The sequence below is a fragment of the Trichomycterus rosablanca genome, chromosome 7 (genome assembly GCF_030014385.1).
Source record: "Trichomycterus rosablanca isolate fTriRos1 chromosome 7, fTriRos1.hap1, whole genome shotgun sequence".
NCBI lineage: Eukaryota > Metazoa > Chordata > Actinopteri > Siluriformes > Trichomycteridae > Trichomycterus > Trichomycterus rosablanca.
The window spans coordinates 31,838,114-31,854,560 of NC_085994.1; the positions used below are offsets into that span (position 1 = coordinate 31,838,114).

Sequence of the window (16,447 nt, forward strand, 5' to 3'; positions counted from 1 at the left end):
CAGTCGAACTGAAAGCATAATTAATAAGCCTGGAACAGATTGCAAGGACACCGGTCTAGACTGCAAATCCCAACTGAGATCCGCTTTGGAGTGTTTCTTTTGTTTTTATCCTCAGTCTGCTTGGGCTGACCTTACTCAGTCTAGCGCTGAAGCATACACTTCAAAAAGAACAGAATATCACCCATTAACTGCATGAATTAAAATACTTTCTTGGCAATGACTATTTTAAGAAAAAGAAAATAAGAAAATTGTGTGTTTTAAAAGCCTTGATGCAAAGTAATTTAACAATACCGATACTGCACACAAAACAGCACTTCTTGCAATGTGAGAATAAATAACAATAAATTAGAATGCACAAAAACACTCAATTAAAAGCAAAAAGCATAAAGAGATGAAGCTGAAAAAAGGCTGGTAGTATTCTTAAATGTACCTATGACAACTTCCTCCGAGTACCTTGTGTTTCCTTGCAAAAAAGAGGCAACAGGCCTAAGATAAGAAAATCAGTGATTTAAGGCCATGTTTAAATGCAAAGTACAGACAAAAAAGACGATCGTTACGTAGATAATGCTAAAGTTTGAAGGATTGGTGATTTCAGAGGTTAAACAAAAAAACAGCAGAGCCATAAAACCGTGGTCACACTAGCAGTTAGAGTCACCTTAATGTAAGCAAATCAGGACTAGGGAATTGGTAACACTGGAAACACACTTCTCTGTTGCATTTTTCTGGATTTTTTCTCCCTTTATCGCCCACCAATCTAGCCATTTCCAGTTCTGTTTGTGAATCTGATTAATGAGAGCCGGATCACCGCATGCCCCCTCCAACATCCAATCTGCAGCAGCTTCTCATCACCTGCCAGTGTTGGGTTCCCACACAGAATCGTATCGCCTACTGAGAGCCACGCTAAGCTCCTTGTGACACCCTTCCATTTATAAATGCGCCCAGACCAGTCTCGGAGATTGCATATAACATCGGGAAGACACCCCGTCCAACCTTCCTTGCCTCGAACGTGGCCAACTGTGTTATGGACGCCCGGTCAGGTCAGCGGCTCTGCTGAGATTCAGTACTAGAGAGCGACCTCCACTTCTTCGTTGCTGCACAGTCAGCTTTTTCACCATGGTTTTAGCTGTGGCTATCTTTAAATTTGACCTAGGTTGTGTCCGCTTTGTAAATGCAACTTAATAGTACTTGCCTTTCAGCCGAATTAACATTTGGCCTGGGAGGTAGTGATGGGCGATAGCCTAAAACCTTTATAACATTGTGTATTTTAAAGTTATCCTAACAATACCCTAGTATGGGCATTTTTTTTTAGCAATTTCAAGTAAAAAAATGATGTATATAAAACAGTGTAGTGTTCTTTTTACTGCTTTGTTTTAATTAGTGATTACAGTTTTCATTTTAAGCTCGTAAAATAAAAGCTCATTAGTGTTACTGCCTAGTGTCAGATTTTGAAAACATGACAAAACTGGTATGCAGATTATGTTTATTTAGATTCCAGAAGAAATGAAATCTCTTCTGCCCCTTGCTTGCTTAAGCAGGCTTGTTAGTTGCTTTGAGATCACTGGCACAGCTCCAATTACCTATCTACACCACAGTATACATAAACGGTTAAGCCAAATTTCTGCAGATGCTGGTCTATGGTCAGTCTATGTTCTCATATTGCCCAATCCTACTTAAAAGTATTATACAAAACACCATTGCTAAATGGCGTTCAAACTTTATTTGCAAGTCTGTGATGTAAAGCCGCTAACTGTGATGCATTTTCACTTGTAAGATGTCGCTAACAAAAACTAGCGTGACCACGGCTCAATCGGTAAGTGGGACCAGCTTTCCTCGTTGTGCTTGGTGTTTAATTACATGCCATACCTTTGCTTTCTAGAATTTGCAATTTTAACATAAAGAAGGAAGAAAAAAAAAGTGGATTACCAAATGCGAGTTGGGATTTTTGTGTTTTGGAATGGGGCGGTTGAACACGTGTGACATTTTGACACATGGCTTGTGTTTAAATTAGACTTATTGCTCTTGGATGGATGGATCTATTATATCAGGATGCTGTTATAAAGTAAAACACTTCAGTTTACCTGTTTGGCAAACAGGAAAAGAGCGCAGATCTGAGTTGACACTTCAACCCTCACAGTAACACAGGTATACAAAAATTCAGGAACCAAGGATCCAAGGATTAGGGAGGATACATTATTAAAAGAATAAACCCTATTCGAGCAGAAGGGGCAGCCGAAATGAGGCTGTATGAGAGCTAAGATTCGGCTACGAGTCCGGACGTAACTGAAAGGCAAAGCTGAATGACTGTTGTTTTGCTCTGTCTGTTTGGCCCCAGATTTTTAAAAAGAAAGAAAGAAAAGGCGCTTTTATAGTCTATGGCCATTTTTCATGATAAGGAGGTGCCTCTTCTTTGCACTGTTCCTTCAAGAAACCTGCAGACATGCTCACTTTTTTACTCATCAAACTAAAATCTGTTTTTGGAGCACCGCACCTCTGAAAAACCTCTGCGGGGGCCTCGGGCAGAGGCTATAAATGTCACGTTGCATCATTTTACCTTCCGGCGTCCTAACTTTTCTTGCATGGCACTGGCTTTAAAATTCAGTTCGGCTTTCAAGGCAGTGGCACATGCCTTTTTATTGGAATGTATCTCAGTGATCCACAGTTTTCTGTTCAAAAAAAGTTCTTTTTTGGCAGCTTGCCGTTGTATGATGGGCTGGAAAAGCCAGAGGGAGGGGATGACAGAGCGGGATGAGTCAAAGATGAGAAGAAACAGAGAAAATGAGCTGATGAAAAGTCAGAGTTGGGAAAGTGAGGAACAACTGAAAATCGACAGTGGTACTAGGACAGATATCAAAATAGAAAAAGCAACATGAAGAAGGAGGGAGCGATGTGTTTATCCGTACAGGTTCTGGTCCAGAGAAACAGGCTTCTGTGTGCTGTGGGTGCTTAAGCTGATTGTCCACCGTGTTAGTCGATTCTCCTCCAATCACGAGTTGTGGACGTTTCAGTGCCGGTCAGTTTCTAAAGATTCTTCAACCAATTCCTCCATCTCTCAATCCCTTCGCTCTCACCACCCCACACCCCCTCCGTTCTTCCCCCATTCCATCAGCTGGTGCCAGACATCAGGTTAATGGCTTGTTCCAGTTTGTGTCTCAGTTTGTGTTTGCGACAGTACCCGTCCCTGTCCAGTGACGTCAAGATCTGCACATTAAGAGAAAATGAGAAAGAAAGCCATTAGCTGATAGGTACACACACACACACACACACACACACACACACTAATTCAATATTGTGTAGTCAGCTTTCTTGTCACAGATCTTTTGTAAAGGCTGAATGGAAATCGGGACAAAAAGGAAGCATGAGCTCATGAGACATGCTTGTCAAAATGCACCCAGTATTACTGAAACGTAATTTGCACTCAGGTATGAGGGAAATGGGCCAAACTCTTTTAAAAATAGATTTTTTTCTTTACATTTAAAAAATCAATATCACTAAAATTCATTTATGTATGTATAACTGTATCTACGTACAATGCATTCCAGGCTTATACAATATTAATGCTTATAGGCAATTAGCAGATTATTTTATTCATAGCTACAACTGTGACTGAATACAGTAGAAGTGATTTATTAGGATTTTAACATCATGTTTTACACACTTTGGTTACATTCATGACAAGACGGGTAGTTACTGGTTACACAAGATTCATCAGTTTGGACAGTTTAGTATCTCCAGATAACCTGGCTGCATGTTTTTGGACTGTGGGAGGAAACCGGAGCTCCCGGAGGAAACCCACGTGGACACGGGGAGAACATGCAAACTCCACACAGAAAGGACCCAGACCGCCCCACCCAGGGATCAAACCCAGGACCTTCTGGCTGTGAGGCGACAGTGCTACCCACTGAGCCACCCCGAGTGTTAAGTTTGGCAGTGGTTGCGCCTAAACAAACACTGTGCTACTGCTGCTCTACTAGATAAAACAGAATTGCAATTTACCATTTTATTTAAGCAAATGCAATTAATAATCTTGAAAAATAATTAGACACTTCCAACACGTGTAGAATGAACAGGTCTAAGACTAGTGTAGTCTGTACCTTATAACAAAACAACTCTATGACTAGTGTAACCAGTGTAGTGGAATAAAAGAGATTTGGGATCAGTGTGAAACAAGTGTGAATGTATTGGGTGTACACTAGCACCTGAACCCACCTCCTCTTTGTACTTGTTGATGTAAAAATAGAGCTCATTCAGTGCACTCAGTGTGTTGAATTCACTGCCATGGAGACGAGACTGCTCCACCAGGTAGGCATCCATGTCTTGATCGCTGATGCTTGGCATCTTGCTGATGTCTCTGTAGTACCTGAAACACACACAGTTACACATGATCGACTTGCTTTTTATTTCTAAACATGCCGTTATCCCCCGTTTTGTTGTGCAGGTGCCATCGAACAGCCAGTAGAGGTCATAATTGCAGCATTTATGAGGAATTCCTTCCGGCACACCCACCCTTGAATGAACCGATTATTGTCTGTATAGGCGTCTAGCCTGCCAGTAACAGAGCTGAGATTCACACTCACAAATTCAAAATATCAGCTCTTGTTTGCTTGCGTGTTTTCCCGCTGTGCCACTAAAGTCCTGCCGATTCTTGTTTTTATAGCATCTTTTAAAATGTCCCAACTTTTTTTTGGAAATGGGGTTTGTATATTACTTTGTTAAACATAAATGCCTTTGAAGGGACAGTCTCTTCGGGATGCTTAGCTGATAGCTATAAGCTTTAATTGGCAGCCACATTAGCATTGGTGTTCCACACTAGTGCAAAACCAAATATATCTTAGCTAATTTATTACATCTGGACAAGAGGAAAGTTTATAAAGCATATAAATAGATAATTTATCATTTATCTTAGCCTTACACATTATTGTATACAAAACAATTTTATGATCTGAATGAGCAACATGGTGATTTTCCTACCTCTCTACCCAGCTTTTGTAGTTGGGGATGTCTTTAGCATAGAGCAGCTTGTTGGACGGTGAGTCTTTGCCCAGTCTGTGCTCCGACGTTGAACATGAATCCATGAAGGTCTGAGCAACCACAGACAGGCATGCATCCGTAATGCTGCTCTTATGGATATCAAACACAAACTGAGGGTTTTTAATTACGTTTACCCAGAACCGCAAAGGCAAGCTGCAGGAAGAAGAGAGGGATTGAAAAAGCAAGAGAAAAAATGTCAGTAAATCATATAAAGCATGAGTATCTAACTTCAATAATTCCAGCAAAAAAAGTCAGTTCACATGTTTTGTTTGCTGGAGTAAAGAATGTGCCATTGAACCAGACCAACTCTTGTACACAGAAAATGGAAAACCAATCACTGCTCCAGTCCTAAAATAATAAACCTCCTTCAGGGTAACCTTACTATCCTCACATAATTAAATTTACACATGGAAACATGGTGCACATACTGCATCTATATATATTATTATAATTAAAATCAATGGCATAGAAGTTCATTCTCTTTTAACTAATCTGTTGTTTATTCTTTATTAAAATAGTTAAAAAGACCTCTGATTAAATGTCTTGGTCATGTTAACACAAACCAAATCCCAAAGATAGATATATACATAAAAGAAGACATAGTGTGTTAGTGTGTTATATTTGATTTAAATGGTGCATATAATTGTTTGGAATTTATATACATATTAGAAACACAACTAACTGATTAGACTAAAAATTATTGTGAGATTAATTGATTATCAAAATAATAATTAGTTGCAGCCCTACATTTTTATATTAAACTTGCAACCATGCAATCTGAATGAAGATTATTCTAAAAATGCTATTATATTTAATAACTGTAGGGTAACTTATGTGTATTATTTCCTGTCATGGTTTCTAGGTAACAGTCCTCTTCAGTTCTCTTTGGGCAAATCATTACTTATTGATGTGTTGAACAATGTTATCTTGTTTGTTATTGAACTTGTCAGTTTGGACAGACTCTGAATAAGAATGCTACATTGGTTGGGTAAATTTAAAATCAGTCATCGCCCTTCATCTAACATTTAGCTGAACTGACATAAGGAAAGAAAGCAAGCAAACTAAATTTCCGCTGAAAGCATCTGTTTCTATCAAATCCAGATGATTAAAACAATTGGAAATTTATACATTGTAAATATTACATCAACAGTACACTTGAGGTTGTGTGGCAACACAAATAACATTAGGGCTGTTATGATTTATGGTGCGTGCCTTAAGCAAGCGAGTGTGACTAAATGGCTCGAGTGTGGAGTTTGGTATGGGGGAACTCCAGTGACCTCCACAGAGGGGACACCTTCCCAATACACAGTGGAGTCGCAGCCACAAAAAGTGGGACAACCCTGTCATTACTGAGCAATATTAAATAAATAATAATAAATTATTATGTATGTTGAACTATGATCACTTTAAAGAATAACTCCACAGTATTTCAAAATGTCAGCCAAGGTTTTCGTTTCAGGTTTAAATAAAGTTAGATAAACAGGTACCTGTCTACTAAACCTAGTGTTTGTACAAGGGCTTACCAATTGCTTTTCCAGGTGTGACGCACATCTGGGTCACTGATCTGTCTCTTGTCTGCCTGTTCATCCAGAAAATCAAACATGTACTTGATGGCGAGCGGAAGGGCACTGCCACGGTGAGCCGTACTGAACACAGTCTCGAACAAATCATCCACAAACTTCTGCAGAGTGCCCTGACCAAACAGAACAGCAAAAGTATAGTGTTACACTCAACTTAGTGATCAATTATCTTAGTGTAAATTCTAATTAGGCTTAAACAAAACTCTGCCAAACGCTGTGAAAGATCCATTATTCACATAAAATGTAGCTTAGTTTAGCACCGTGCACTAACATCAGCCATTAATTAAACAAACTGCAGCACGGAGTACAGAACTTAAACGTTTATGTACTACTAATCCCAAATCAGATTTGTGGTTCGCTTTAATGCTCCCATGAATAATTCAGGCTCATTGTATATCAAGAGGTAATGGTAGTAACCAAGTTAGCCAGCTGCATGGACCACACCAAAGCACAGCATGATGTGTATCTGTGACAGACTGTAAGTGGTCTTGTTCTTACAGCTGGGCTGTTATTTGGAAGAAGTGAATTATGGGTAAATGATAAAATGAAGCCTGAAATATAGATAGGTGGTTGAATGAAGAGTAGATTGAAAGATGCTCAAATGGTACCAGAGTACAAACATTGGCATTTATGGCATTTAGCCAGCACTTTTAATACAAAGCGACTTAAATGTGTGACAGGAAACAATGCAAGCAATTGAGGATTACAGGCCTTGCTCATGGGCCCAACAGTGGGGATATGGTAGTGGTGGGACTTAAACCAACAACTTTCCAATCCATACACTCCAGTACCTTAACCACTGAGTTACCACTGTTCACAAACATATAGCAATTAATTCAAGCAGTGACTGTAACGGATGAGTTGCGTCTCGCTACTGAAGTGTGAGGTTAAGCCCGGTGCCTGCAAGATTAGAAAATGAATCCTAGTGCAGGAAGAACAATAATGTGGCTAAAAAGTCACCAACAAAAAAGGGATACTGCAAATAAATAAGGTGGCCGAAATAACAGAAACAAAGTAACAAATGAAATACAAAAAACATCAGTGAAAGTGGATAGAACAGGGATAGTGCAGAACTAAAAACTGGTTGTCATAATATGACAGGCTGTTCCGGCTATCTGTGACAACCCAGATCACTAAAAATAAATAAAAAAATAGGAGCCCGTAAAAGTAGTCAGGACCCACAATGCACAAATGGCACCCCAATCCCACTAACTTATACAGCCTGCACATAACATGGATTTATAAGCAAGGTCCATTACAGAAACAGGACGTCATACTGCCTTTTGGGGCAATCTGCTCTCCCAGGGCAGTTTCCTTGTGGGGCCCAAAAACACCAGGTTAGTTCCCACAAAGAAGCCGGAGGTTTGCCAACAAAACAGCAAATAAATTAAGGACACATATTTAAAGGTAGGACATAAAATACAGAGGTTAGAGGAGTGTATCATAATTTGGAAGAAATTCAGTGTGTGGCAATACCTTGGTTGCTAGAAGTCGGGTGAGGTAAATCTCTGACACCATCTTGCTGCTGCGATCACCCTCTCGCTGGTCTGCATGCTCATGGTTTTTGACAAGGTGCCACAGCTTAGTGCCCGTCTCCTGGTCTGGCGTGATCATAGGTGCTCGAGAACGCAGACTGTCTGGACTGCTAGACGTCCTCAGCAAGCTCTCTGAACAAAAACAGTAAGCAACACCCAACGCGTCAGGTAAAGAAGGATCGCTCACTACTACACAATGTACCAGCAGGGAAGGGAATTAGCATGTAGGTTTGTTTGTTTGTTAGGATTTTAATATCAGGTTTTATATCATGGTTACGCTGATGACAGGACAGGTAGTTACAAGTTTTCACCATCACGTGCAATTTTGTATCTCCAATTTACCTAACTTACATGACTTTGGACTGTGGTAGGAAACCAGAGCTCCCGGAGACATGAGGAGAACGTGCAGACAGAAAGGACCTGGATCACTCCGCCTGGGAATCGAACCCAGGACCTTCTTGCTGTGAGGTGACAATGCTACCTATTGAACCACGCTTTTCATGCAAAAGTACTTCTCATTATAAAATGCAGTAGAACAACAGTGATTATTCTTACTGTGTCAACAGCAGTGTTAATTTCGTTGACGAATGATTTTCGTCATAGTTTTCGTCAACAAACCTTTTTTTCATGACAAAAACGAGACGATAACTAAATAAAAACTACATAAAAGGATAAAAACGAGACGAAAATGTTTGGCAGGGATGACATCCAATCAGAACTGATTTAGTTTTGTGGAAGGTAGGGACAAGTTAGAAAGAGATCCAATCAGAACTACTTCAGCGTATGTGGAGGGGCGGGACAAGCCGATTAGCCATCCAATCAGTACTAATCTTTTGCAGTACCGCGGTAAGAGCACACTCGCACACATTTGATCTAAACCCGGGAAGTCCAGACTAGCCTGTGAACTTTCTTTACTCATGGAACTAGATTAACTCCACAATGTCAACAGGGAGAAAGAGGAGAGTCGATATATGGACACATTTCTCATTTGACGTCATGAAAAACAAGACGATGTGTGGGGCGACGATCTCGGGTAAAAACACAACAAATCTGAAACATCTGGCACCGCTGGCAGTATAATGGCAACGTAATGTCACAGTTGCTTTAACAGTACCCAGTTTTATAAAGAATGTAATATGTAATTTGTTATAAACAATGCATATATTTTTCAGGTAGAGCAAGCCTACTGGTCATTAATATTTTGTTATTGTTATGCTCAATAAGCAAGGTCAGGTAAATAAAGATGTTGTTTGAAATAAGTTAAATCTGGTTTTGTGTGTATTGCACATTCAAACATTAATAATATTCCATAACTGGTTAAAAATGTTTCATTTTGTGTAAGTGTATGTAATGACTTAAATAATTTAAGGGAACTGATGAAAAAGCATTTACATTTTACACCCTTTATATTTATTTTAGGGCGGCACGGTGGCTAAGTGGGTAACACTGTCACCTCACAGCAAGAAAGTCCTGGGTTCGAACCCCAGGGGGGGGCGGTCCGGGTCCTTTCTGTGTGGAGTTTGCATGCTCTCCCCGTGTCAGCGTGAGTTTCCTCCGGGTGCTCCGGTTTCCTCCCACAGTCCAAAGACGTGCAAGTGAGGTGAATTGAAGATACTAAATTTGTCCATGACTGTGTTCGATATAACCTTGGGAATCAAATAAACTGTGATGAGTAACTACCGTTCCTGTCATGAATGTAACCAATGTGTAAAAACATGACGTTAAAATCCTAATAAACAAACAAACAAATATGTATTTTAGTCGACTATATTCTTATGATAATTAGTCAACTAAAACTAGACTAAAACTAAAACAATTCAGATGACTAAATTATGATTATGATAACTAAATAACATTTTAGTCAAAAGACTATGACTAAAACTAAATCAAAATTTGCTGTCAAAATTAACACTGGTCAACAGATACAAAGTATTCCACAGGACTAAATTATTAAAGATGGAATCATTTCTCTTAATGTAAAGCAATCTAATAACAATTAGAAATGATGTCATCCCACACCAGTGGGGCCAATTTTTGCATCAGTAATGCTTGTCCTGGAAGCTTTAAAAGCATCCACCTGGGCATACATACTGTTATGTAACAGTTATGGACTAATGGAATATTTTTCTATTGCACAAAGTACTGGAACCAGAAAACTATTCTGGCTGCTTATGATGGACTTTTGTAAACACAGTCACTGGAAGTTTGTTTGTTTACTGGGATTTTAACGTTGTGTTTTACACTTTGGTTACATTCATGACAGGAATGGTAGTTACTCAGCACACAAGTTTCCTTCTTGCTAGCCACCGTGCCGCCCAGTCACTGGAAGCACAACCCACCTTCCCCCTTATTTTAATCTGGAATTGGGACCAGTACTGAGAGCATACTGACAAGAGCACTTCCCAATGGCTAGGCTCCCAATGGCTCAGACGTTTCCAGTTATGTATGTGTAGATGCCGGACTGGCTGATAGCAAAGTTGAGATTCGAGTCCTGTATCAGTACAGTATTGGGCTAGTGTATTTTTACCAATGTGCCACCTGAGCACCCTGTTAAACCGTTAAGCATTTTAAAAAATGTATTTTAAAAATTAGACTGTTGAAAATACTTGGCTGTTCTTAGTGTACACTGGCACCCTCACATCCACAAAGTTGGTCTTTGGATTTTGTTCATTTCAGTGTCATTTGATTGAATTTGAAAGTTCGTGTTTTTCTTGTTTGCTTACTTTTTACATCACTGAAACAGCAAAACATGTTCAATTTATTAAAATGTAATAATAATAATCCATTGTTGCATGCCATGAGTTTATATAACTGCAATTGTTTCAACTGTCTTTAAATTGGTAGAACATAGACAAATTTCTATTGGTTCCCATTATGTGCCGTCCTTATATCTGAATGTGCAGTGGAAACCACTAAATGAGAAACGACATAGGCCCTTCAAAGTGATCTAACTAGTTTTCCAGTTTAATGATCTGGATTGAAGGAACTGGTTTTGGATCAGTGCAGGGATGTCGTTTCTCACTTAGACAGCATATGGCAGGTGAGAGGAGAAGGCGAGGAGCTGGAGCGTTGGAAGGTGATGAGAGAACTCACCGTATCGACTGAGCGAGCGTGTGAATGTGAATGAGTTGGCGATGTTGTACGCAGACACTTGCTTCTGAACCAGAGCCACCGCTGAACCATCTGTCACCTGCACACAACAAATCAGATCAGATTTAGTAAGTAATACTAGAACAGCTGTATCTGTCACGTGCGTCTGTTTGTCGGACAGGAAGCTTGTAGAGGTGAAACCTGATAGTGTGCCAGTGTGTTCAGTCTCTTCCAGTCGCTCTCGATTTTAGTGGTAACATCTTCGTCCTGAAGGATGATTCTGGTCAGTCGACCCTGTCTCCATTCTAATTAAAAATGAAACATTGTGTTCAGTTTCGTATACGGGAAGTGCTAATAAATTTTAACAACTATACAATTTCTATAGCATGTAAAATAACAAAGTGTAATTAAAAGTACTTGCTAAATGACGACTCATCTTTAATCTTTAATTTCAGGGTAGCATTTAGTGAAAACTACACATTACACATTTAATAGTCGAGAACATTTCTCTAATGCTAATCTTTGTGTGACATAAAATTGTGTGCTTTACATCAGAAAAATAGCTGAATTTTAAAAATGTACAATATGAATGGTAACATTTCTTTAAATGGCAAAAACCATTGATTTTAATTAGGGGGTGATTGCTGAGTGCATGAATAGGGTTAGTTTAGACATATTAAGTTAGAACAATTATGTCTTGGTATTCTTGGGATTTTTAGGATTTATTTTGCCTAAATGAACCAAAAAAAGGTTTGAGTTTATTAATTTATCTAATAATGTATTATTTGTAATTTGGTGATGTAGAAGGAACTATATTATAATTTTCCTGCTGACTACTGTGAAGTGTGCTTTATACTGCTATGGGTTTGGAAGCTGCCGTGCAAGAAAGAAGCCCCTGCTTTAACATTTAGCAATTACGCTCGACCAGATTTTGTTGCAGATCACATGGACAAACAAACACAGGCTTTGGGAAGTGAGTTTTGTGGTCTGTTTGCACACCAGAGCTGACATTTCGAACTCGTCGGTTCGAAACTCAGCTCTGCCATCCGGCTGGGCTGTTTGCCTACACGAACAACGATTGGCTGTTGTTCATACAGGGTGGGAGCCGGATAGGGACCCCATAACTAATGCAATTACAGCCTCTGCTGGCTGACTGACTGCACCTGCACAGAGTCGAGGAATAATGCATTGATCAGGGAGTGGCTCTTCGTACACAAAGCTGATCCGCATATGAACTCGCCTCGTGCAGGTGAAAAGATGCAGGTGGTTACTTCACATGTGTCAGAGGGGGCGTGTGTCAGTCTCGGTTTTCCTCAATCGAGGCGGAGATCGGAATCAGGGGAGAGGAAGCATAATGCAATTGGGTAATTGGATACGCTAAAATGTCAGGAGGAAAAAGGGGAGAAAATGCATAAACAAAATATTTTTAAAAAAAAGGTAGTGGTAGAATTATGCAATAGGGTTGCTACAAGATAAAATTGGGAACAATTGAGGGTTTGAACAGGACAGTTGTTCAACGATTGCCATATTAACCAACAATAAATTAATTTTCATTAGTCGAAACTGGTAACTGACAAGTACTTAGCGTCCAATCGAAATATGAAACATCACAGATATCATATCAACAAGTATTTATACTTTAAACATCAGTGTGACATGGTCAAGGTGGCAGTAATTTAAAATAGTACATGTATTCTTGTATAAGCTGCACCTTGTAAGTGTACAGTTAGAGACTAGAGCTATTTCATTTTTTTCATACACAATGTGTGTTAATCTATCTCTAGTCCTTTATCAGTAGTCACTTTCTGATTACAGGACACGGTTTGCTTTATATTTTGGTTTAAGTGTCTCCAAGCACTGACAGGAAGGTCCCAACAACACTGCTGCACCTGACACTTATACCATATCAATAACATGTTAGTGATGTTGCAGTGCCGAGGAACAGTTCACCACTCAACATCTGGTTAGTGGAGTTTCTATAGTGATCAATTATATTGATTAACAGGGTACATTGGAACAGATGGGCTACAGTCAGTAACTGTAAACTTAAAGGTGTAGTTTATACAATAATTGACAAATGCACATAACAGATAGAAGTAACAATGTATTTGGATACATTATTTGTGTAAAGTGTGATGTGTGCGGTGCTTGTACCCAGATCCATATCATCAGCTTGTGGCCTCTGTGAGTAAGGGATTCCTTTATACACAGCATCCAGTAGTTTATCCTTCACCTGAGTGACTGTGTCACAATTCAGCACCTTCACTGGTACCTCTGTACCTGCGTCGACCTCCGGAGGAATACACATCAGAGTCTGACAGAAAGAGAGGGAGGGTGAAGGACAGACAGAGAGAAGGTGAGGGGAGAAACACTCTTTAGCACTAAGAAATAGCAGGCGTATAGTGACAGGTCTAGACAAAGATGTACACTCAAGTGCTGGATATTGTTATGACCTCGGGTGTGATGTAAGTTTGCTATCGTGATGACTCGAGTACTTGACTGAGTAGTGTCAAGCAGTTCAGTACAATCCTTGTGCCCTGGGCTTCTGATTTCTGTTTATACTGCCCTTGTGTCATCAGTTCGATTTATTAACACATAGTGGTAAATTACGTTAGCACACTACCGCTGGTATCCAGGTTTCGACTCTGCAATGGTGCTATTGGCTGATGAGGCATCTACATACAGCCATGCTTAGCTATGTCTCTATGTCTAAGGGAGAGTGGCCAAAGCCAAGCGCTGGATTAATGCCCTGTCCAGGGTATTCCTGCCTTGCACATGTGTTTACTTAAAGTTAATTCAAGACCCCTGTTTCAGGTAGACTAGAGCCTGGACAAACTAGTGATTTTAGACAATTTTAGAAAAGTCTGAAGTACTAAATTTGGGGTTTGAATAGACTTGGATTTGGAACCAAAGTGCGAGCATGAAAAAACACCCTACGATATCTACAAAAGGACAAAATTTTTTAAATGTATGTGTTTTTCAACCAGATAATTTGACCAACCAGGCCTCTAAAACTCATTCAATACAATACTATACAATACTATAGAATACTATACAATACATACAATTTACAATACTATAGAAGTCATGATTTAGCAAATCATTCTGGTTTTGTTGGGGAAAAAAAAGCCACAAAGGCACAACCCTTATTATTTTATCCAGGCTTGTGACAGTCAGAACACACTGACAAGTGTACCACCCAAAACCTTGGCTAATCAGCCACCCCGAGACATACGCAAATTTAATTTCACAGTGGTAGCCTAGTGGGTAGAGCTTTGTGCTATCAATCAGAAGATTTGCAGTTCAAATCCAGGCTCTGCTATATAGCCACTGTTGGGCCCTTGAGCAAGGAGCTTAACCCTCAGAGCTCCAGGGGCGCTGTACAATGGCTGACCCTGCGCTCTGACCCTAGCTTAAAATAAATTCACTGAACAGTACACGTGTATATGTATATGTGACAAATTAAGGCATTTAGGTTGTAAAGGCTATAGATTTCACTCATCTTGTTTCTCCACGGTCCTATCCTGCCACTAATAGTTCTTGTCTTTATATGCTTTGTATTGAAACTAGTTTATTCATATTTCACTTCTGTTTGAAAGCATTTGAATTATTTAGTATGCAGCACATAAATAGAGCTTTTTGCAATGCCCCAATTTAGATTTCTCCAATTGCCCTGTGTACTCTGAAAACCTCTGCCACTTGCATGAACCCTTCCTGATCAAGAAGGGCTACAGGATAGTACAAGCTTACAGAGAAAAAACAATGCCGAATCCAATCCAGCAGATTGACTGTGCTTACATCTTAGAATTTCTTGATACCCTTTAATACCCTATTTATTTCATAATTTTGTATTTAAGGAAGCGTTTTAAAACAACTTAGCTGGCCAGTCTGCTAGTGTACACTCCACTACTGCCTCTTGCATTACAGCTTTTTCACCTTACCTTCCCCACTCTCTCAAATGCTGTAAAGTGTCTTTTCAATTCCACATGGGATATGGCTGCTATTTATGTGCACCAACAGACTCTATATATTTGAGCTTTTCTGCACAATGCTGCCGGTGTGTGTAAATTCACATGAGTGCCCAGGGTGCAGTGCTAATCGGGTGATTAGAGCAATGCAGTTGGCTCTCTCTGAACACTCTGACTCTTGACCACTTGCCAGTCATTAGCTTAAAGCTATTCTAGCTCACCTTCTGGTGCCTGATTGACATACAAGAAACTGGAAGTTAAAGAACATCTTTACTGAGGTAAAGAGGAGACACGTTTTATCAGGAGTCTGTCGTTGGGAAGGGCAGAAAAAAAGTGTAAATAGCATCCAAATAGCATTAAATGTGTATGATGGTGTATATGTATTAACCAACCAGTATGTCAAATCTGAAATAGCTTCCTATCCACTGTGTCATGAATTACTCTCAATTTAACATAGCCAGTTTGTTTTCTGCTCTTGGGGACCCCGATTGCTCCCTCTAACGTGCACAGCCCACTGACCCCTTCTTATTTGCCCATAATTCATTGGATTCACAAGTAGGGGCAGTCTTGCGCATGGAGAGTCATGCACTGATCTCTGCGTTCCTCCACTTCTGTACAGGTGCCTCGGGCTACTAAGTAAGGTTCTTACACCCATTTTTTAAAGTCTGGTCTTTTCCCAGACAGAAGACTAGTCTGCTGCAGGCACTGCCAATTGTGCCTGCTAAGGGGGAGCCCAGCCAACCGGTAGCAGAGCTGAGACTGGAACTCGTGGAGCTCAGAATCCCAGCGTTGGTGTGGTAGGAGTATTCTCCTGCACCACCTAGGGGAAAAAAACACTTAAAAAAAAAAAAAACTATATAAATATGCAAAAAACTGCTGATGTAACCAACAGTAACTGCAATAGGACATCTATATGCTGTCCTGTACATGCTTCACTTTTCCTCTGTCCTCCAGTGTTCTCTCTTTATCTCACTCACTATTCACCACCTGACCTGGTCTCATCTGTCTGACTGGCATGTATATATTTCAGTGGCAGCAGAGGAGCTGAAACCTTGGTAACTCATCTATCATAACTGTGGATATGTGAGCATGAACCGAGTGCAGAATAATGTGAAGTTTAAGCTATGCTGCAGACTGCACCGGCTGAATGTTAATGTGAGCAAACTGCACCACTCCTCCTGCTGGAAAACACCCTGATCGATCCAGCTATCCATTACAGCACAGTTGTAAGATACATCATCCGTTC

At 40.0% G+C, this 16,447-nt stretch overlaps 1 protein-coding gene across 1 annotated transcript in view; it reads right to left on the minus strand.

Annotated features, from left to right (window-relative positions):
• Positions 1-3,096: 3,096 nt before the first annotated feature.
• plxna3 (plexin A3) overlaps positions 3,097-16,447 on the minus strand; it is a 292,904-nt gene continuing 279,553 nt past the window's right edge. The window contains exons 25-32 of the mRNA XM_062999232.1: positions 13,388-13,547; positions 11,435-11,538; positions 11,237-11,333; positions 8,085-8,275; positions 6,552-6,721; positions 4,969-5,181; positions 4,207-4,357; positions 3,097-3,198 (exon numbers count right to left, since the gene is read on the minus strand). Of these exons, the coding sequence (XP_062855302.1) occupies positions 3,103-3,198; positions 4,207-4,357; positions 4,969-5,181; positions 6,552-6,721; positions 8,085-8,275; positions 11,237-11,333; positions 11,435-11,538; positions 13,388-13,547 (1,182 nt within the window). The 3' untranslated portion in view covers positions 3,097-3,102. The remainder of the gene's footprint in view (positions 3,199-4,206; positions 4,358-4,968; positions 5,182-6,551; positions 6,722-8,084; positions 8,276-11,236; positions 11,334-11,434; positions 11,539-13,387; positions 13,548-16,447) is intronic.